The sequence below is a fragment of the Papio anubis genome, chromosome 10, assembly GCF_008728515.1.
Source record: "Papio anubis isolate 15944 chromosome 10, Panubis1.0, whole genome shotgun sequence".
Lineage (NCBI taxonomy): Eukaryota > Metazoa > Chordata > Mammalia > Primates > Cercopithecidae > Papio > Papio anubis.
The window spans coordinates 52,546,804-52,570,462 of record NC_044985.1 but is presented as its reverse complement, the minus strand read 5'-3'; the positions used below and the strand labels follow the sequence as shown (position 1 = coordinate 52,570,462).

Sequence of the window (23,659 nt, the reverse complement as noted above, 5' to 3'; positions counted from 1 at the left end):
TATGTATTCTTCTATATCCCTGTGTTGTTAATTCATTTATGGTATATGGTGATTAAAATTATTTTAAATTTCTTTATACTTTTAATTATGGTAAAATTTACATAATGTGACACGCCATTTTATCCACCTTAGGCATCTATTTCAGTGTCATTAAATGCATTCACATTATTGTGCAAACATCACCATAATTCATCTCTAGAACTTTTTTCATCTTGCAAAAGTAAACTGTACCCATGAAACAACTTATTTCCTACACTCTGCCTACTCTGGCAACCACCATTCTACCTTCTGTCTCTATGAATTTAACTTCTCTTGGTACCTCTTACAAGAGGAATCATACACTACTTGTTCTTTTGCATCTGGCTATTTCACTTAGCATAATGTCTGCAAGGTTCATCCATGTTGTAGGATGTGCCAGAATTCCCTTCCTTTTTGGCTGAATAATATTCCATGGTATGTATATACCACATTTTGATTTTTGGTATATAGTCATTTGAACACTGCTTGTAAATGAAAGTAGTAACAGGTTCAGGCAGTAACTATGAACATCTGTGCCAATCACATGCAACTTTAGATTTTGTACCAAGTGTCCTGACATTTGGATTGGAAGCCTGGAACTTTGCCCCCATGGCAGTCTTCTTAGTTGCCTCTGAAGCTGCCCAATTTTCATACGTCAATGGGAGTCAAATGGATTTGTTTATGCTGGCAGTCCCCTGAGGCTTTCACAAAATCGGAGGCACCAGTCATTTGAATGTGGCTGTCTGCCCTTCTGCCTCCCAGACAAAGGATTAAAGACACAGAACAGCCTATAAAATGTTTTGCTTCTTAAAGGGCAGAATCGATATGCCTCATAAGAAATATGTAAAACAAATTCTGCTCAGTTGTTTGGAACTTTGGTAAGAAGTCCTTACCCTATAGAAAAAGATCTAGAAAGCAGCTCTTCTGTTTTAGCCTATGAGTAAAAGACAAGAGAAAATAAAAGCCACGTTTTAGAACATATTGCATCCCTAGTGGACAGGTGTTTCTTTACTTTGACAAGTGCTGAACCACTAGCATCAATCTGAGACTAGAATAACCAGTGTCTCTTAGTGACATGGTAATGCTTAACAGATTTTAATTACATTTCAGGGAAATCATTAAAATGATCTATGTTTGTTCATAAAAAGAGAAGGAAATAAATTCCACTGTGCAAAGGAGAGATCCATAACTCATTTAATGATTTGTTGCTTTCTATTATCTTGTTCTTTTTACATAAAATAAGTGGTAGAGAAGCCAGATACTCTGGAGGACCTCAAACTGTCCTCTTGAAGTTCCACAATAGTACATATGAAGAAAGTGTGGTCAAGGAGTTATCCAGAAAGATTCAGATTTCAGCAGATTTAGAGCCTGTTTGGGACCCAAGCATCATGACAATTTATGTTCTTCATTCATTCCTTCCAGTTCTCACTGTCCTAGCCTTTGGGCTGGTACTACAGGAAGAGGTCAAAGGGATTTTGTTTTCATTTAAATGACTGTCATAGAACAGATAAAAGAAATATGCTCTTTCTAGAGCAGGAACTCTCAAACTTTAGAATACCTAGACCCCTCTTTATAATCATTCAGAGGCTCTGATTGATTTAGAGGCTCCCAGGTCTAGGGAAGCGCTCAGGAATCTGACTTTTAACAAGCACCCCAGGTGCTCTGAGACATTGTCCTAGGGCCACAAAGGCCCACAAAAAATACATTTTTAAAATCATAATTCTTCCACCCAGAGGTGACTGCTATTAACATATTGATATATTTCAGTCTAGGTATATGTACGATTTTATCTTCCAGTTGTCTATCAAATTATTCAAATTTGAAATTCTGGTTTTTCCATTTAACCATACATGTGAACAGTTTCCCGTGTCATTAGTCTCTGAAAATACCACTTTAATTATTTCATAATCGTCCATTGTGCAGCCGTGTGGTGATTCATTCAGTTATCCCTTTAATGTTGGACATTTGCAATGTTTCCTGACTTTTACTTTTGTTTCAAATAGAAATCTGTGTCTGGTTTGTCAGCTATTTCCTCAAGACAGATTTAGAGAAAGGAAATTACCTTTTTCAACAGAGTCCTAGGAAAGAATGAAGCCCTACTGTCCTGAGGCGTCCATTGTATGTAATGAGTTGTTATTCCTCTCATCTAGAGTGGGACTACTCAAGTGCCATCCTTGGGAGAACTGAGAAAACAGCCACTCGAATCATTTTCTGTGTTCTGGGATTTAGAGGAGGAACACTGGTTGAGAAAGGGAATATTTTTAAGGCTCTTGACACATATCGCAAATGGCTTTTTAAAATACTTCCTTGAGTGAGTACTTCAGTCCCAAGCATTTGATTCTTTGTAATTCTTGGTAGTATGGCTATTATTGTGAAAAATATAGATTATTTCTATCATCTGAATTGTTTCTTCTTGGAGGGTAGGATGTGGCTAGAACATAGTTTGATTGTAAAGTAATAAGACTAATTTTGACATGTGGTTTGTGGAATTGGTTTCATTACTTATGGTCACAGTTGAGGTTTTACAATATTTCTCACAGTATCTAGTACACTGCCTTGCATGTAGTTCAATGAATGTTCTCTGAAAGAATTTGTAAATCCACCATGTAGAGTAAAAAGAAAGAAGAGGACACTTTGTAGGACCCTAAAATGAATTCTTACATTCAATTTTTATAGAAGAATGGTGAAAGAATGGAGAAAAAATGAAACTGAGAGACCCTAACTGTCCCATTTCCATTGCTCACACTTATAATAAAATTTCTCTTTGAGTCAATTCAGGCTGTTTTTGTTATATGATTCATGAATCTAACATTTGACTCTTGAATGTCATAAACATATGCAAAATATGGCATTCATAGAGTAATATGTGAGTCAATGACCTGCTGGTATAGACTGAGTATACACAAGCCCAGGAAATACCAACTAAGGGCATCATTATTGAGGGTTCAAGTGAAGCAAGAGTGACTTGACAGAAGTCATCACACGTTTTGTCTAATGGGCTTGAGCTGGCTCTCAGGTGGCAGGAGAGAACTCAGAGGAAGGTGGGGTAAGAGAAGCTGTATGAACTAAAAAGGAGAAGGACTGAAACACTGGTGGCCTCCAGCATAGCGGTAGCAAAAATCCAGGATACAAGAGGGGAGAAAGAAAATGCTCTTCCTCAAGGACATTATGATGAGTAGATATTCCATGTGACTTGGATAAAAAAAGAAAAAAAAAGAAGGAAGGAAGGGAGGGAAGGAAGGAAGGGAGGGAAGGAAGGAAGGAAGGAAGGAAGGAAACTAAACTAGGTCTTAAATATTTTGAGAGCTGAAGTTGAAAGATGCCTTTTGAAATGTAAATGAATGTATACCTTGTTACCATCTGGAAGACTGTAAGAAAAGAGATAATTTCCATGATGCTTCAATATAAACTCTAAGAATGCTGAGAAGGGGGAGTAGTGGTTGGAGGGGAAAGATGTAGAGGATCTTATCAGGAGGAAAGGAAACTGAGTAGTAAGAGCTTCTGATAATGAAGATAATCATAGCCTTCCCTAACATATATTGAAGGCAAGCTAGTTATCAGCTACACCAGGTAGGACCCATTTATCTCCCATTGCTGCGATGTAGGTAGAAGGGTGAGGAGGATAGAGACACTGAGGTGAAATATCTTTCTCACAGCCCTTGAAGGGTGGGTGCCTGGAAGATGGAGTGGGAGCAGAAATGTCTCTCCCATCTCCTAACAGGGCCATCCAAGGAAGCTGTCCTCAGTGGAAAGACCACGGCTCCATCAGGAAGTGATGAGGTGAGGTGAGGCAAGATCAGAGCCCAGGTTGCAGAGCCAGATTTCAAATGAATGAAGTTAGAATTTAAATCCCTGACCTTTTCTCATCACCTTCATCTAAAATCTATCTAGCATAAGCAAGGAGAGTACCAGAAGCTTATGTTTAAAGGTGTAAATTAAGGAATTTTTTCTCATTTGTTCCTATTTTTGACCCAAGTTTTCATCTCCTTTAATTTCCTCTTTCTTCTCTAATTCTGCATCTATCCTGCTCTGAGTGGTTGAATTGCAAGAGATGTAAATGCAGCCCTTGGGTTTCCGCCTGCCACATAGCCTTTGCTCTCCCAGTTTTCACTGGAGCAGGAGCATAGCACAGAGGTCCAGGCTGAATCTTGAAACCATCTCAGGCTCATTGCTTCATCTTTCCAGCCTCAATGTCCTCATAATGTCGTGATTAATACAAAACAGAAGCACATGAAGGTGCTTAGCACAGCCTAAAAGAGGAGCACTGAGCACCAAGCACTTGTTCCATGCTAGCCATTAGATCATGGCTTTCTCCAATCATATCTGCTTTAAACACTTTTTTTTTTTAATTTAAAACAGGTGGGGAAAAATAAAACCAAAATATGCATGTTCTTACTCTCCAGAATTGATAGTTATTTAATTTGGCCATATTTATGTTGAACCTGGGGTTGTACTGCTTCACCAGGGGCCGTGCATAAGCTGTGTGGCTGTTTCTGGCAGTTCTGTTGTATTCCCACCATGGGCTCCATTTCTGCCACTGAATACATGGACAGTCTATATGTGTAAGTTTACAAACACACACATATAAACTCAGTATAGTTTCCACATGAGTTTAAAAGAATTTTAATTTACACAGATTGTGTAAGTGGTATGTTTCTTTTCTTCAACATACATGTTGAGGTTAACTCATGTTTAAATATAGTCTTAATTAACTTCATCGATGGATATTAGTTCGCTTTCCAAATGCGAGCATCTTTGAAGAGTAATTCTTCTCTTGATGGGTATGAAGATTGCGTACAGAATTATAAACAATTCTGCAATAAACATTCTTGTGCATCACTCTTGGAGTAGAAGTGTACATTTTTCTGTAGGATATATGCCTAAAAACTGCTTTAGGGAACTGCTGTGTGGTAAGTACATGCTTATTTTAGTTTCATCAAATATCATTAAATTATTCCCCCTACAGGGTACAGTAATTCTTGTTTCCTAACATCCTTACCAATACTTGATATTGTCAAGTTCTAATTTTTGCCAAATAATCTAGCATTGTTTCATAGGTTTATTGATTATTTTGATTTCTCCTTTTGTGATGTGCTTGCTGACATCTTTTGCCTATTGTTATCAGATAATTTGCCACAATTCCTTCTTTATGTGTCTACTTTTGCCACTGAGATGTACACATCTCAAGCATTGAGATGTTACTTTATTCAATGCTCTGTATCTCCAGTGCCTAACACAATGCCTGACCTCCATAAGCGATCACTGTGTGAGTCATCGCTCATGACTAAAACTAATTTCCAACCACCTAACACTTAATCCTTAATTTACACTTCACTTTGACAGCACTTTTTGAAGTTAGCTGGGTGCTATCCTGTTCACTAAGAATTAGGAACAGAAACTCTGGCCAATGAAATTCAATAAATTGTCACTAGTAATTGTATCCATGGAGAAATTGAAACAATGAGAGGAAAGGTGGTTTGTCTAGAGTCACAATATGTGTGATGCTCATAGCTATGACAGAGGGCAGGTCTTGTCACTGTAGATCTGACCTCCATCTTCAAGGTCACACAAAACTCCACAGAAGAAGAAAAAAATGTGAATATATAACTTACCTGATAGCAGTTCTCTAGTGTGTTTTCCCATTTCAGTCTGGTAGAATAACCCACCATGTTTTTTTGGTAGTAATTTTCATCTTCCTTTTCCAACTTCTCAGTTGATTTTGTCAGTTTATTGAGGAGCTAATGTAAAACATCAATGTCACAGACTCACTAACACATTTTAGAAAGCCCTTTATAATTCCATAGGAAAAATTGTATGTGGCTCAATATGTTTCTTACCTCTCACGTACAGTCATAAACAGTGACTATAGTTGACAAAACCAAAGATCTTTATCAGAAAAAAATGCATGGCCAAACCTGAAGGAAACCCAAGGGCCTTCCAGTATGGTTCCCCCAATCTTACACATTGATGGGCTTGAGACCCTTACATAGGAAGTGATTTGTCTACACTCACACAATCACAGAGAAGGTCAAACAACACAGCTTTTGAGAATTGACAGTACAGGTCAAGACTACAATTGGCCAATGAATCCCATAGTCTTATCTGGTAAATCCTTCAGGCTCCTGCATTTCTTACCAGGTTAGGTATAGACTTGTGGAATCACACAATTTTTAGAACTAATTTTTAGAATGAGTCTGGCTACTGTTCTATCTAGCAATATTATTTTACTTTGACTATATAAACCCAGAAGTAGAGGTTTGGAATCAAACTTCCAGGATAAGAGTCCTGGTCCTAGCTGCAAACAAGTTACTTAACCTTCCTGAGCCACAGTTTTCTCATACTGGGTTGCTTTGAGAATTCGGGCACATCTTGGGACTCAGAAAACAATACCACAAAAATGAAGGTCTCAGAAGCAGCCTCAGAAGTAAAAGTTTCTCTCTGACCTTCTGTCCTCCTATCTCTCACTCCCGTTCTCCCCAGAGGCTATTGGTAGAAACCAGAATCCCTCTTCCCCAAGGAAGGTCACAGAAACCAGAACCCCTTTTCTCCAAAGCCAGCCATAAAAATCTAAAAATATTACTCCCACTTTTCCACTGCCTTTCTGTGTAAAAACTGGCCGTAAAGAAATTATCTGACTTACTTGGTTTGACTGTAGGTCACAAGACCCTTTTCCAGAGAGGGTCCTGCCCCATCCCCAGCAGGAAGGAAGGCTGCACAGAGAGGCCAAGAAGAGTCTAGAAAGAGGGCCTTACTGGGTTTCCCCATGCAGCCTATTAGCATTAGATTGCACCCCTTTTGTACATAGTATTTCTACATTTTGTTAAACCTAAGCATAAACATAGACAAGTTCCCCTGTATCTTTGCATCTTTTTTCTGAAGGCTCCCATGTCACATAAAACTATGATCAAATACATCAGTATGCCTTTTCTCCTATTCATCTGCCTCTTGTCAGTGATTTTTAGCCTAACATCACAGGGCAAAAGGGAAGATTTCCCTTGGCTCTGACATAGGTAACACAGATGAGGCAGATGGCACACTGCCCAACACCTGGCATAGCACTCAAAATTTAGCCAGTATAATTATTGCCAGTGAAATACATGCCCAATGTTCACTGCAAGTTATGGACAGCTTGATAGATGGTTTCCTGTCATACTGCTGCCCAATGATCTGCTCCCTTACAAAGAGCCCCCTCTTGCCTATCACCAAAATTTGTCATTCTCATTACTAAATCTTCTGGAAAATCAGTGTACAGTAATACAAAACTCCCTGGGCCAGGGTAGCTGAAACTGATTCTTAAAATACCCAGACAAGTAATTTCATGTTTCTGAGAAACAAAGAAGTTGGATTGCATGAATTATTCTCCAACTTTATAGATATATTTTTGAAGCATTCAATATCTTTCTTTTCCCTTTTTCTTTTTCTTTTTCTTTTTTTTTTTTGGAGACAGGGTCTGGCTCTGTCACCCAGGCTGGAGTTCAGTGGTATAATCATGGCTCACTGGCTCACTGCAACCTCCCTGTCCTGGGTTCAAGCAATGATCCCATCTCAGCCTCCCAAGTAGCTGGGACCACAGGCATGCACCACCACACCTGGCTAAGTTTTGTATTTTTTTGCAGTGGTGGGGTTTCACCATGTTGCCCAGTCTGGTCTCCAACTCCTCTGCTCAAGCAATCTGTCTACCTCAGCCTCCCAGAGTTTTAGGATTATGAGTGTGGGCCATCGCACCCAGCCAATTCTCCAATTTTACTCTATTTAGAAATGACCTGAAATGCTTGTAAAAATTGCAAATTCCAGAATTCTACAAACAGCAATACTTATTTCATACATCTGTAGGGGGATTAGAAAATCTGAATTTTAACTATATCTCCTCTGATGGTTCTGATGCAAATGGTCTTTAAACCATTCTTTAAAAAGCATCAGGCCGGGTGCGGTGGCTCAAGCCTGTAATCCCAGCACTTTGGGAGGCCGAAACGGGCGGATCACGAGGTCAGGAGATCGAGACCATCCTGGCTACCACGGTGAAACCCCGTCTCTACTAAAAATACAAAAATTAGCCGGGCATGGTGGCGGGCACCTGTAGTCCCAGCTACTCGGGAGGCTGAGGCAGGAGAATGACGTGAACCCGGGAGGCGGAGCTTGCAGTGAGCTGAGATCCGGCCACTGCACGCCAGCCTGGGCGACAGAGCGAGACTCCGTCTAAAAAAAAAAAAAAAAAAAACAAACATCAAAAACCCCCCTGATTTAGTAGTTTAGGAGTTTCAAGGACAGAGACAAAGGCTGTTAAAATGGACGCTCTCTATTTAAGGATATGTTGACTAACCTTACAATCATGAAAAACATTCATCCAAAATGTTGAATATTAATACTGTTCACTTTTTTTATTCCAATTGATATGTGGGCTATACAGCTGTCCCCCAGCTCTGATGTATGACCTACACAAGACGTATCTGGTTTTTTATCAAGTTGAATGAACCACATCTGTCTGTAGAAATGCAAGCTTGTGAACATTAACCTAGCAACAGTTCAATGCAAGGACTCAGAGAGTCATCGTTATACTCTGCTAAATCACTGTCCTCAGATTCTTACTGAGAATGCTCAGCACTCCAGGAATGAAACTGAGTTGCTTTTGAGATCACCATTAATATTCATCAGCCTGCACTATAGAGTTGTGGACTAGAATTTTCTGCTCAGCAAATTTATAGCAGGTAGTTCCAAGTATATTTATGAAAGAAGAATGTATACTCATATATATATATATATATATATTTTTTTTTTTAAGATGGAGTCTCACTCGGTTGGCCAGGCTGGAGTGCAGTGGTGCGATCTCAGCTCACTACAACCTCCACCTCCCAGGTTCAAGCGATTCACCTGCCTCAGCCTCCTGAGTAGCTGGGATTACAGGCATGTGCCACCATGCCCAGGGTTTCACCATCTTGGCCAGGCTGGTCTTGAATTCCTGACCTCAGATAATCTGCCCACCTCAGCCTCCCAAAGTGCTGGCATTATAGGCCTGAGCCACTGTGCCCAGCTGTAGACTCCTGTATTCTTACCTAAGGAACTGCTCAGAAACCTTTACTAAAATTTGTCAAAGATTGACTTCTTTTCCTTTCCTTCCTTTTTTTTGCTCTTGGAACAAACATCACATTCATTTGTTCACCAGACATTGAGGGCCTTCTATGTGTCATGTGCAAGGCTTTGGGAATAGAAAATGGAACAAGACAGGCTCCCTCTCTAGTCAGGGACCCACAGACCATTACCATCTTGTGTGCTGATAGAATTGTATAGGTACCACTGGGAAGGACATCAAGAGAGGCATCTAAACTAGCCTTGAAATTAAAATGACATTTCAGCTATAACTTGGTGCATAGTAGATGCTCAAAAAATTGATCTCCATATGAATAAAACTAAAATGAAAGTAGGAGTTGGTGAGGCAAAATAGCATGGCAGGATACAGAAAAATATTTTTTGGTGAAGTTAGATCACACAGTTTACGATGGAGAATGGGGAGAGGTGATGTTAAAGAGATTGGCAAGGTTCAAGTCAGGAAGGGTCTTACAGGCCACGTGAAAGAGTTTTTCCTGGCTGAGTGTGGTGGTTCACGCCTGTAATCCCAGCACTTTGGGAGGCCAAGGTGGGCAGATCACTTGTGGTCAGGAGTTTGAGAACAGCCTGGCCAACATGGCAAAACCCCATCTCTACTAAAAATACAAAAATTAGCCAGATATGATGGTGCATGCCTGTACTCCCAGCTATTTGGGAGGCTGAGGCAGGAGGATTGCTTGAAACTGGAAGGTGGAGGTGGCAGTGAGCCAAGATTGTGCCACTGAAGTATCTGGTTTGAGTTAGAATTGGGAGGATATGGTGGGTGATGATATTCAAAGACACAGAAAACACAGAAATAAAGATTATCTTTGGTAGAAAGAAGTGGTGGTTGGATTTTTAGATATTGAGTTTGAGGTGTCAGAAAGCAGTTTACAGACTGGTTTGGGCTAGAGATACAAATTTGGGTATTGCCAGCATAGATACTGTAGTTGAAGTCTTGAGAATATACTTAGTGAGTATGTATTATTTATTGAGTACCTGATATCAAGAGTACTGTATCAGACACTGGAGAGACAATGGTGAAGAGAACAGAGTGAGGCCCAGAAGAGAAATCTTCAGAAACTGCAATATATAAAGATCAGGCCAAAAAAGGCAGCCCATAAAGAATCTAATTTAAAATTTACAGAAAGGAGGAGGAAAACAAAAGCATGAGTTGTTACTAAAGTCAAAAGAGGAGAATATTTCTACAAAGGGGAAGTAAACAATGCTTAATACTTCTGATAAGTGAACTAAGGTAAGACTTGGAAAGTACCTGTTAGCTTTAGCAATGAGAAGACATTGTTTTTAATGGCAAGAACACTCTTAGTGGAAAGATGGGGAAAGCTTGATTAGGGTGATTTGAAGAGCGAACAGAAGATGAGGAAGTGGAGATAGAGCAGACACCCCTTTCACTAAGATGTATTGTAAAAAGGAGACACGACAATATCTGGAGAGGAACAGAAGACCCCATAAATAAGTGTCCCTGCAACTTTCTTTACTCTTGTAAGATAGGGAGAAGGTGCAATAGACTATTTGTGCCTTCTCACCAAATTAGGTCAGGAGGGTTCCACCTACACTTCCAGAATGTCTGTTGTTGAAGCCACCCCCATCTATGGAACTTGGTTATAGCAGCCTGAACAGACTATAAGACAGGGGGAGTTATAGAAGCCTGGTGGGGAGGAATCATTAGGGAGAGGGCTATCCAAGATATGGGAAATATGGGATAATCAAGAGAGGGCCTCTGGGAGGCAGGATGGGATGAGATTAGAGCACAGGACGGAGAACTGGCCTCTCCATTGCAGATATGTAAATGCTATTACTTCAGTAGGCAGGTGGCTGTGCTGACTTCTATTTACTCTGTGAGGTAGGAGGCAAGATACTGTGCCAGGAGTGCGTGGATGGAGGTGTGAGGAGAATGGAGGTTTAGATCAGCTTCTGGTGAGAGAATCAAGACTCCTGGGCAGGAAACAAGGAAGAATTTGCTGAGCAGCACAGAGCATCAGCTCAGGTGATCATGAGCGCTTCTGTGTGAGATGAGAAAATGAATGCCTCCCTCTTGGGTGTTCAGCTTCAGGATTAATAAAAGCTGCCCGATTAAGCAGGGAAGATGGCATGGGTGTGTGACAGAGTAACAACCAAGGTTATGGTTACCAGCTGGACGAAGGGAGAAAGCACTGTGGACCTTTACTTCCCAGGGAAGCTGCTGATGAGGGTAGGAAGAGGAAATTCACCACTTAGCTGCCATGCTTTTTTCTTTATTATTGCATGACATCAATAAAGAATAGCTTCTAATGAGCACTCAGAATGCCTAGGCAGGTCCTGGCACTGAGTATTTTAACAGACTGTGGGTTCGCCTCCTCGGAAGCTGCCTCATTATTCAATACTTATTATGATCATTTCCAACTGTGAAGACTGACATGGAAAGAAATAAGACTCTTGTGAAATCTTGCTAACAATGAATTTAAGTTATTCAATGGATATTTCTTCAGATTAAAGAGCTACTTGCAATGACAATTTTCTCTTCCTTTTAAGGGGTTTGCAGTGGTGCTGGTTGCATTTCCTTAGTAGGGACTCATCTTTTGTAGAAGATATTGACTATGTCAAAGGTTTTCAATCTGGGGCACATACCACAAGAGGTGTGCAAGATAATCTATTGGGGTGTAAGCAGAAAATCTTTATTTTATTCCTGTACCCCAATATTATTTGTGTTCATTTTGCCTGAAAACTTAGTGGTCAAGCTTACTCTTACTTAATATATGAGTCTACACTGGTGCTCACACATGGACAGTTGTGGATTCTGATATGGCCTGGGGGGAGGGTGGGGATTCTGCAACCTGAAAAGCTGCCATAGGCCCTCACTGTGTTTTCCCTTCCAGCATCTGGGACATGTGGCCATTGACATATACCTGGGCCATGTAGTTTTACAGACATTATCTGGCTCCAGTTAGGTTAGCATAAACAAAATGCACAAATATCTTAGATTTCTGCCAAGAACCTGTAGATTGATGTTCCACTAACAATTTAATCACAAAGAATCCACAGCAAAATGTCCGAGCTGACGCTGCCACCTCTCCTGGTTGTGAGTGTGTTACTACCCACGTGAAAGGGCAAACAGTGAAATGAGATCTGACAAAAATTTTGATGAACAAATAAAAAATTATCAAGAAGGCTGGCCAGGGGTGGTAGCTCATGCCTATAATCCCAGCACTTTGAGAGGCTGAGGCAGGCAGATCACTTGAGGTCAGGAGCTCGAGACCAGCCTGGCCAACAGGGTGACACCTTGTCTAAACTAAAAATGCAAAAAAAAAAAAAAAAGAAAAAGAAAAAACAATTAGCCAAGCCTGGTGGTGTGCACCTATAGTCCCAGCTACTCCAGAGGTTGGGGTGGGACAATCTCTTGAAGCCTGGAGTCGGAGGATGCAGTGAGCCAAGACTGCACCACTGCCCTCCAGCCTGGGCCACAGAGTGAGACTCTGTCTCAAGAAAAAAAAAAAAAAAGTTATCAAGAAGACTATTAGAAATATGCATTTAAATTTACTATGGTTAAGGCTGAACCTTGCTCCAAGTATATATTTTTCCTGAAAACATTACTTAATGATTATCTAAAGACATCATGGTTGCTAATCATTTCAAATATTATTTCATCTTTCTCTCATCCTGGAAACATTTCTACTTTTATGCTTCATAATGTTCATAACATATTAACATAATACATAAAGTACTATATGTAACAAACAACATATATAAAGTATTTTTTTAACTTATTTGGGGTATTAGCTGAGAGGTTTTTTTAAGATAATATTAATAGAGTTTCCTTTCAAAAAATTTGGGCATCATTGGTCTCATTTGTCATCTGTCAATAATATTTTTAAAGAATACATGTGGTCCAGGCAAAGTAGCATGCTTCTGTAGTCCCAGCTACTTGAGAGGCTGAGGTGGGAGAATCCCTTGAGCCTAGGACTTTGATGCCAGCCTGGGCAGCACAGTGAGATCCCTTCTATTTAAGAAAATTAAAATAAAGTTTAAAATGTGTGTGTGTTGTGTGTGTGTGTGTGTGTGCATGTGCGCACAAGGAATGATTTGGAATCCCCTTTTATGCTCTGTCAAGCTACATCTCTGCAGGGATCCCACAGAGAAAGAAGAATCAACCCATTCTCTTGTGTTTGTAGCTAAGGGCAGCAAGCCCATCCGTCTCTATGGCACATGCGCTCAGCCAGCCATGACAGCTTACCTTCCGCCTCTCCTTCTCAGTCGTAGATTGCTTGGAGCTTTCTACAAGCTGGAAAAGTGCTTCATGTTTCTTGGTACTAACCATTAATTTCTTCTTGGCCTACAGTGAGAAACATACAAACAACAAAAAAAGGAGCAGAGGCTGATGCCAAGAGAAAACTCTTCTCTTTTGGAACAAAGCACATTCATGTGCTAGCTTTAACGATTATGTATCCTAGAATCCTCCAAAGGCTGAAACAAAAATGCATACTCATTCCCATCCTCACTTCAAAATGTACCTAAAACATCAGAGCAGCTAACACTTTGTCCTGAGAACTCCTGCATATTTTTTCATTATATTGGGTACCCTCAAGAGGGTTTTGAATTTTGCTAAATCATCGAAGGCCTGCAAACTTCCAAAATAATGTTCTAGTGAACATAATCGCTTTACCACAGAAGAAATCGCAACAAACACGGAAGACTGCCTGCATCATTCTTTACATCAACCTAGGCTACAATTGAGATTGTTTTAAGATGTTATCTTAAAACGTGTGGCAAGGGTCGCAATTTGCTTCCTGATGGCCAAGCCTGAGAGCTGGGCATTTGCCTGGCATCTTGTAAAACGCCCTGCACTTGCTGGAGTTGGAGAAGTAGAAAGAAGTGGGGAAGGAAGGAGCACTCAGAGTCTCCCTACCCTGTTCATGCTGACCCCTTGGAGCAGGTTAGGATTTAGGGGATAATTTCCTAGTCTACCTAGTTGAATTTAGCTGAAGATGATGCTCCAGAGATAAATTATGCAAACAGAATTTGGTTTAAGTTGGATTTAGCCTGTTCAGGAAGTAGGCTGATTGAAAGATTTTGGCTTTTTGCCTCGAGGTTGCAAGGACTGTCAAACCAGATAGTAAAGGGGAGGTCTCTCTTCCTTGGCTTTTTAGCTTGGGAATCAGAGGCAACGCCTTCTGCCTCCCTCTAAATGTGAGAAACCTCAGCAAAGGAAAATTAAAGAAATAAGCTCATGGCCCTCTTTCTCCACCTCCTGTCAGCCACATGCCTGCTGGGAAATAAGATTGTGAGGCATGAATATTTGGTCCTTTAAGGCTTTTCATTAGAGTCTCCTAAATAGACTGTACTTCATTACTGACAAGCTGAATCCCTTGAATTGTAACTTCAAGGGAGAAATTTATTATAGCCCAAGAATTTTATGTTCTCTAATTTCTCTGTCACTCTTCATAAAAAAAAAAAATGAAATCTTTTATTTAGAAAAATGACTTGATAGAAACTGGGAAATGATAAAAGATGTTTTTTCTTGGGAGCCATTGCAGCCTCTCAGCATTATTTCTGGCTTTTGATTCATTGTACTGAATTCCTGTGAAAGCTGAATATTTAAAGAAAATGGATTTTTAAAAACAAATCCTTTTAAAGGCCAGGTGTAGTGGCTCATGCCTGTAATCCCTACACTTTGGGAAGCCAAGGTGGGCAGATCCCTTGTGCCCAGGAGTTCGGGATCTGCCTTGGCAACATAGCAAGACCCTGTCTCTATTTCTTTAAAAAAATAAAAAACAATTCCTTTTAAAGAAAACTCATAAAATCCATGGCAAAACTAAAAACAAATGACTGGACACTGTTGCTGGGACTTATTATAAAAGTGATTCTCATGAGCATCCTTTTACCATTGTAACTACTGTGGACATAGAAATTCACTTACATCAAACACTTTTTATTAATGTCCTTGGTCTTATGGAGTCAGTCCTCAGTTTTGGCAGAAGCTTTGGAAGTAACACCAAGTTTGCCTGTTTCTGAGGGCGTTTATCTCTAGTTATTTGGCATCAGTGGCTGTTTACTTGTAAAGGTTCTCTGTGGGCACTAACGCTTTGGAGATGAAAAAGGATTTCAACACTTACAGAACAAGTCTTCTCAGAGGGGTTCATTGAGTCTTGTTAGCAGATTTACTGCTAGTCCTTTCTACCTGAAATGAATTCCTCCTATACTACATTGTTCTAGAATAATCTTCTGTGCATATGGATCCCATCTGTTATTTTCTCTGCTTCAGAACTCATACTGATATGCTCTAGCTTCCCACATCAGATTGTAATTCCTCTCCTTAGAATGTACTCCCTATTTCCTGCACATATGTCATCTAGCCAACTAAATTTTAAATTACTTGAAAAAAAGTTATGTCTTAGAATAGTGCTGTGCACAAAAAGCGGACCCCACATACTCATGCAATTGATATATGCATCCCCTTTTACATATCACTACCCACCCCTCACTGGGCCACTCTTACTAGTGATGTACATATCACTAACACCTTTCTACAAATGAAAAAAAACAAAACCCAGGTAGTGTTTATCATTTGCTGTAAGTTACAAATTATACAGAATGGCAGTCAGCATAATGTAATGATTAAGAGCAGTGACCCTGGAACCCAACTTATGACAACCATTGATTCAACCATTAACCAGCTCTGTAACCTTGGGAAAATTACTTCAACTCTCTCTATCTCCATTGCCCAATCTGTAAAATGGGGCAATGCACAATGACATATGACATTGGGTTATTGTGATGATTAAATACATAAATGTAGAGCACTTAGCACATAATAAGTTCTAAATAATCATATTTAGAGCCATGCACTTCCATTGGTTTGGTGAAAAATATATCTATGTAACAACTCAGGTAAGGAAACATTTTTCTCTTCAGTTAGCACTTAGAAGTACTAATGCTAGAACGTCATCACATTTGTATGAAAGCAAAACACTTCAATTCTAAAAACTGAGTTTACACAAATGATATCTGTGGATACTTGCCTTAATTTGCTGATTCCAGTTGCTAATGACAAGATTTGCTGTCTTTTCAACTTCATTGTCAAGCTATTGAAGAAGGAAAAAGGAAACAAAGCTTTGCTTTCTTCTTCTTTAGTCACTGCAATAGACTAAATGTTTGTGCCCCTAAAATTTATAGATTGAAACCTATTCCCTCAAAGTGATGGTGTTTGGAGGTGGAGTCTTTGAGAGATGATTAGGTCATGAAGGTGGAGCCCCCATGAATGAGATTGGTGCCCTTATAAAAGAGACTCCAAGAGCTGCCTAGCCACTTCTGCCATCTGAGGTTACAGTGAGTAAATAGCCACTGATGAACCAGGAAGTGGGCCCTCATCAGACAGCTAATGTGCGGGTGCCTTGATCTTGGACTTCCCAGCCTCCAGAACTGTAAGAAACAAATTCCTATTATTTATAAACTATCCAGTTTATGGTATTTTGTTAGAGCAGCCTGAACTAAGACAGTCACAGTACTAGCTTATCAATCACTATTACAATTCATGGGAATTTCAAGATCCTACAATGGACATATTAGACAAATTATCTTATCCCTGTGTCGAGTAACAGGACTTAGTAAAATAATTATTTCTAATCTATAAGAATGTAAAAAGCATGCAAACATGTGCAGTCATGTGCAAGAGGCCCTTGCATGAGCTGATATTGTTGCTAGTCCCATCACATCATCTTCCATGTCAATCCATGCAGCAAAAACCTCAACACCGTGAAAACTGGTAACAGTCCTAACAGTGCCAATTTTACTATGTGTCTCCATTGCCCCTGAAGTGAATATTGCTTTAATTTCAAAGATATTGAACTCTTAATCATAATTAACTTTTTCCCTTGCTTTTAAATAGCCAAAGAGGCAGTAATAATAATGATGAAAATGATCCTGACAACTTCCCAGGAGGATCTGATGGAAGTTACAGAAGAACATTTTTCCCCGGAACACAGACCCAGCAATCAGCCATTATTCAACCACTCTGAGATCTAGCGAATGCTACACTTTTATTTTTTTCCAGTTGGTTCAATTTAGAGTATATGGTTCATTGTAACAGACACAATGAAAATATTTTATGTACTATGCCACTTTTGATTTCATGTATGTGGCTGGAATGTGGAACAAGTTCACTTTAGAAAATCAAATCTAATCTTTTGTGAGAGTAGAGTGGGATGGTGGAGTGCAGTGGAGAGGGGCAATGCAGAAAAGAAGAAAAACAGGACCAGTAGTTTGGGGGTGGTCATGACATCCATTAACTAAAGCACTGTGATCAATTATCACAGGACTATGCCTCATTTATGGTAAATATTAAAGAAATGCTAATGACTTATATTATGCAGTGTGAAAAATATTTTGTAATCAATGAAATATAGACTAGTAATTGGTTTTTATTAAGTTGGCTTGCTAAGGCAGGTTATATTGCTTGCTAGTAATTCCCATCAAGTTCTGTCCATCACCTGAAACTGAATAGAGCATCCTTTCTGGTAAAATATACCTATGTACATACAAATATCAATTCCACTTCCTGACTCAGCTTAATGAGTTTGAATAAAATTTTTAAAAATCATTTCTCTTCCATCAGAACTTTCATACCTCTCCTCATCCTTCTGACTTGCCCCTGAGGATGTGCTTTATCTGACTGTATTTCCTTGAAACTCCCCCTTAACCACCACCCCTTCCCTTCACAGGGACCACCTACCACAGCTTACAAACATCTTACCTGCACCTGGTCCTGAAACAAACAGTGACCATAACCCTACCCCTATGACAGCCAAGCAGTGTTTATTAAACACCCAATTATGTTGCCTAGAAGTAGAGTATAAAGTGCTTAACTACTGAATAATACACAAAGAAAAAGAAAAAGGAACACAAATGTAACTGTTCTAGGCCAAGGGCAGTGGCTGACGCCTGTAATGCCAGCACTTTGGGAGGTCGAGATGGGCAGATCACCTGAGGTCTGGAGTTGTAGACTAGCCTGACCAACATGGTGATACCTGGTCTCTACTAAAAATACAAAAATTAGCCAGGCATGATGGCAGACGCCTGTAATGTCAGCTACTCGGGAGGTTGAGGCAGGCAAATCGCTTGAACCCGGGAGGTGGAGGTTGCAGTGAGCCAAGATGATGCCATTGCACTCCAGCCTGGGCAACAAGAGCAAAACTCCGTCAAAAAAAAAAAGGAAAAGAAAGAATGGGAGAGAGAGAGAAAAAAAAAGAAAGAGAAGGAAGGAAGGAAAGAAGGAAGGGAGGGAGGGAGGGAAAGAAAGAAAGAAAAACTGTTCTAGAAGGAAAGGCACAGAGAAAGAGTAGAGGATCTGCTATCAGAGGACCAGGTGCCCCTGAAAGGATGTTGAATTATTTTTCTGTAATTTTTAGGATATTTGAGGATTGTACCCATTATTACCTTTACATAATACCAAGCTAATAAGCTAGAAAACATCTTTGTAAAAATTGTGCTTATCATTCTCTTATTTACAAACAGAATGATAAAATTGTTTTTAAAATGCAAAAAAAGTATAAAAATGAAATAAAAACCTCCAATTTCACCATCTAAAGATCACTCATTAACATTTTGAGAAGCTTCTGCCAGTTTTCTCTATACATATATAATATATACATATTCATTTTATGAAGTTGAGATTGTATAAATTAGACTTTTTTGTTCTGCTTTATTTAACAGTATACTGTGAAAAACAATCCCCATGTGATTAAATTCTTCTACAATAAGATTTTGAATGGTTGCAAATTATTCTATTGCTTGAATTTATCACAATTTATTTTGAATGATTCAGTAGTTTCCAGTTTTTCACTATTATAAGCAATGCTCTAACAAACATCCTTGTACATAAATCTTGGATTTGTGTTTTTTATTATTCATTTATTTTATTTTTAGGATAAATTCCTGAAACCTGGTACCACGTTCAGATCACCTTTTCCTTTCTGGGCTAAACACAGGAATCTTGCTTTAAACAGGAAAAGTAAAGAAAGGTTTGGACTCACTGATTTTCTCTTCTTCTCTTGTACATTTAGGGCTTGATAAGTCGGTTTTATTGCTTCCAATTCAATTGCTTTGCCAAGTTTTCTGGAAATAAAACATAAAAGACACAGAAGCATAATATCAGGGTTTATATCTACTTTCCAAATTACTTTCTGGGGAAACAAAGTAGTGTGTTCTGGCACATCAATTCAGTGCAAGCTGGAAGTGGAATATTTGTAGCACACCCACTTTAAATATTTATGACTCCCTTTAGAGTTGGAGAAAGGCCAGGGTGGGAGAACTCACTGATGCAGGTCCGCTGTGGATTTCATTCCCTCTGAGGCCCAGGCCCAGGCACTGCTGATACAGCTAAAGGCAAAAACAGTGGGGAACAAAGGTGAGTGTCATTTTCCTAGGAAATAGGATGTGCTGGCTAGAAATACAGCATCACATCTGATTCACCACATTCAACAATTGCATTCACTTCCCTAACCTTATTTCAATTTCTCTGTGAGATTAAATTCTGCCAATACATTTATTTGCGCTATATTCATTATATATACTGCTTTTTTTTCCAGTCATTTTTCATTTAGATTTTCATTTCCTATTTCATATCTGTATAAAATAGTGGAAATGGCCAGGCGTGGTGGCACTGCCTCAGTCTCCTAAAGTGCCTGTAAATCCCAGCACTTTAGGAGGCTGAGGTGGGAGGATCACTTGAGGCCACAGGTTCGAAACTAGCCTGCGCAACACACACAGCGAGAACTTTTCTCTACAAAAAAATTTTGAAAATTAGCCAGGTGTGGTGATGCATGCCCATAGTCCTAGCTACTATGGAGGCCAAGGTAGGAGGATTGCTTGAGCCCAGGAAGCTACAGTGAGCTATGATCATGCCACTGTACTGCAGCCTGGGCAACAGAGCAAGACCCTATCCCCTGAGCCCCTCTCCCCACCAAAAAGAAAAAAATAAGAAATAAAAATAAAATAAAATAGGGGAAATAAAATAGCCAAGGGTGAGAACAGGTTGGTCATAGGATACACATAGGTATGAAAAAACTGAGACTCAGAAAAGTTAAGTGATAAAGGGCTTGAGAGCCCTGCTCACGTCCTGCTGCTGTCCTTGGGGTTGGAGTCCGGCTCCTGTTCCCTGCTGGGTTTGAAGACAATAGCTCAGATAGTTTATGGTCCTATAAGCAGTATCTCACTTTAACACAAAGGATAATGCTACCCAGTCCCTCATGGCATAGTGGGAGGATTAGGAAGTGTGATGTCATTTTTCTCCCACAGTGGCCCCATCTTGTCTGCCTTCAAGTCAGGATAGTAAGTCCAGTCACATCAAGAAACCCCAAGTACAGAGGCCTGTGTAGATTCTGATGAAGAGGAAGGGGGTGGATCTGCATCCTTGCCTTAATCAGAATGGTGCAGAGGTTTTGCCTCAAAATGCCTTAGTTTGCATCCTGCAGTCTAAGAATAAGAGAACTAGACCAAAAGATGCCAGATTTTCTACGCATCCAAAGCCAGATACAAGCTTAGGCACAAGAGCATACCTGCTATGTACTTACAATTATAGGAGATTCCAGAAAACACTAAATGAATCTATATTGACAGGAAGCAGATCAGTGGTTGTTTGGGATTGGGTGAGAAGGAGCGCAAACAGGCATGATAAATCTTTTGGTGTGATGAAAATGTCCACATTTTGATTTTAGTGGTGGCTACACAGGGTATTTACATATGTCAAAACTGATCAGATCATATGCTTAAAACGGGTGCTTATTATTGCATGTAAATTAAAACTCAATATAGCTGATTTTTAAAAAATGAAGTCAGGCACATTTTAGGGTAGAGTATCTGACATTTGCCCCTTGGAGGAGCTGGGTATCAGGACAGGACCAAGCATGTGGCCTCAGAAGGGCCTGTGTCTGAATGGAGATGCTCCCCCTTTGTTTTCTGCATGACCTTGGAAGAATCTCTGGCCCTCACTTAACTGATCTTTTAAAGTAGAAGTAACTTGGTCAACACCTGGGAAAAGACGGGGTAAAAATTGAAAGAGAAGGAAGGAAGGAAGGAAGGGAGGGAGGGAGGGAGAGAGGGAGGGGAAAGAAAGGAAAGAAAGAAAGAGAATTAGAAGTAATGAAGTAATAAGATATCTGTAGTACCTAACACAGATTTGAGTATGGATAAAAATTCACTAATGTTCACTGTTAAATACTGTACTAATCCCAGTTGGCCTAACATTCTGGACCTGCCAACTCTTTGGTAGTATTCTGCTGGATGCCACAGCTGCAGCACAATACACACACCCCTACACCCCTATACCTCTCATTCCTCAGGAGGCAATTCGAATCAAAAACATAATGGACATTCGCAGAGCTTTCGTTCCCTGCCAGGTACTCTGCTAAGCATACTTCTTCTATTACGGCATTTAATTCTCACAGCAGCCATAAGAGATAGGCTTTACTTTTATTTTAAAGAGATCTTGAGAGATAAGATAAATTGTCCTAGGTCATTCACCCGGTAAGTGGTAGAGTTAGAATTTAAACCTGGGCAGTCTATCTATACTCAACCACTGTGCTATACTGGTTTACTGTAGTCTACTAAAAGACTGTCCTAAAAATAAAAATAAAGCTAGAGCACCTTCAAAGTCACCATTTGTTATTATGGCTGATGCCTAAAGAAGAATAGAAATATGAGCTCCAGAAGGCTTCTTTTTTTCCTTTCCCCTCTTTATCTCTTTCATCATCAAAAGAGACCTCTACAATGGCACTGCCAGTTCAAGGGCATGTCTACATGTATTAATCAAGAATCTTTGTAGCAAATTACCACGAATGAACTATTTTTGGTATCTTTCTTCTCTCTCCCAATAAAGGAAACTACTTCATTCTTAGTGCTGCAATATATTGAAAAGAATGTGAACCAACACCTTTCAGCACATAATGTGCTAAGCTCGTCACACACATGATCTCATTTAATATGCCTACGCACACACAATAGAGCAAATATTATTACTCTCTCCAACAGAGGAAGAAATAAAGGCACACAGAGGCCAGGTTACTTGTCAAAGGTCATAGAATAGAGAAAACATAGGATTCATACTTCCTGACTCCAAGACAATCTGACTTTACAACACCACTTCCCAAGTTAAATGTCATTACCAAGGCCTATTATGAATGTGGCCTTAGGAGTCATAAACACTGAGGAAGAATCCAGCTATGCAACTCATGATCTGGGTGACTGGGGGAAGTATCTTGAACTTTCCAAGTCTCAAGTCCTTATCTGTAAACAGGGATAACAAGACCTCTCAAGGGTTCTGATGAGGATTAAATGGGGGTATCAGTAAAGCATTAACACAGTGCATACACACAGTAAGTGCCCAAGAACTGGAAGCCATGCTTGATGTGATGTACTTGCCATGTTTAGAAGAGGAAGCTGGAGTGGAACATATGTCACTTTTTACTACTTTTAAGAATGATTTTGCTGGGTGTGGTGGCTCACACATGTAATCCCAGCACTTTGGAAAGCCAAAGCAGGAGGATTACTTGAGCCCAGGAGTTCAAGACCAACCTGGGCAACATAGTAAGCCCTTGTCTCAACAAAAAACAAATTTAGCAGGGCATGGTCCCAGCTACTCTATATGGGAGGCTGGGTGGGAGGATCGCTTGAGCCTGGGGGATTAAGGGTGCAGTAAACTGTGATTGTGCCACTGTATTCTAACCCAGGTAACAGAGCAAGACCCTATCTCGAAAGAAAACAAAACAAATGAAAAAAAGGGATGATTTTGCCTTACCTCTGCCACAATACTTACCTTTTTCTCGTGTTCTGTAATGCTTTGCTCAGCTTGCTTGCCAGTTTCTGAAGTCCTTTGGCATAGCTAATTTCCAGGTTTGCCCTGTTAGAAAAAGACTAGTTAAATGGGATGTGCTGGGCTGGGCGCAATGGCTCACACCTATAATCCCAGCACTTTGGGAGGCCAAGGCAGGCAGATCACTTGAGGCCAGGACTTCAAGACCAGCCTGGCCAACATGGTGAAACTCCATCTCTACTAAAAATACAAAAATTAGCCAGGTGTGGTGGTGGAAGCCTGTAATCCCAGCTACTTGGGAGGCTGAGGTGCAAGAATCGCTTGAACATGAGAGGCGGATGTCGCAGTGAGCTGAGATTATGCCACTGCACTGCAGCCTGGGCGACAAAGCAAGACTCCATCTCAAAAAAAAAAAAAAAAAATAGGATGCACTGGCTAGAAATCAAGCAAACACACACACAGATGCACACATGCACACATGTATGCACGAAGGAGGGGTCAGGCTGAAAATGTAATGCCTACATAAAGAGATGATTTGTTTACTACAAGGATCCTCTTGTCCTTAAGCATAATCCTGAAGGGTATCCAACAGGCTCCTAAAAAGACAGAGGTTTGTTTTTGTTTTTGTTTTGAGATGGAGTTTCCCTCTTGTTGCCCAGGCTGGAGTGCAGTGGCACAATCTTGCCTCATTGCAACTTCCACCTCCCAGGTTCAAGCGATTCTCTTGCCTCAGCCTCTCAAGTAGCTGGGATTATAGGC

General features: G+C 40.1%; 2 protein-coding genes across 4 annotated transcripts in view; one reads left to right on the top strand and one right to left on the bottom strand.

Moving 5' to 3' along the window:
• Positions 1-18,098, top strand: part of SPC25 (SPC25 component of NDC80 kinetochore complex) — a 63,994-nt gene extending 45,896 nt beyond the window's left edge. Inside the window, exon 8 of the mRNA XM_021924372.2 lies at positions 16,982-18,098. The gene's annotated coding sequence lies outside the window, so the exon portion shown is untranslated. The remainder of the gene's footprint in view (positions 1-16,981) is intronic.
• The window catches only part of NOSTRIN (nitric oxide synthase trafficking), a 63,396-nt gene that overhangs the window by 15,448 nt on the left and 24,289 nt on the right, over positions 1-23,659 (bottom strand). For 2 of the 3 annotated variants that reach the window (XM_021924371.2, XM_003907568.5), the window contains exons 3-8: positions 22,904-22,987; positions 19,408-19,470; positions 19,125-19,206; positions 16,116-16,178; positions 13,331-13,429; positions 5,631-5,756 (exon numbers count right to left, since the gene is read on the bottom strand). In XM_021924371.2, coding sequence (XP_021780063.1) covers positions 5,631-5,756; positions 13,331-13,429; positions 16,116-16,178; positions 19,125-19,206; positions 19,408-19,470; positions 22,904-22,987 — 517 coding nt within the window. The remainder of the gene's footprint in view (positions 1-5,630; positions 5,757-13,330; positions 13,430-16,115; positions 16,179-19,124; positions 19,207-19,407; positions 19,471-22,903; positions 22,988-23,659) is intronic. The other variant, XM_021924370.2, reaches the window with a different exon arrangement.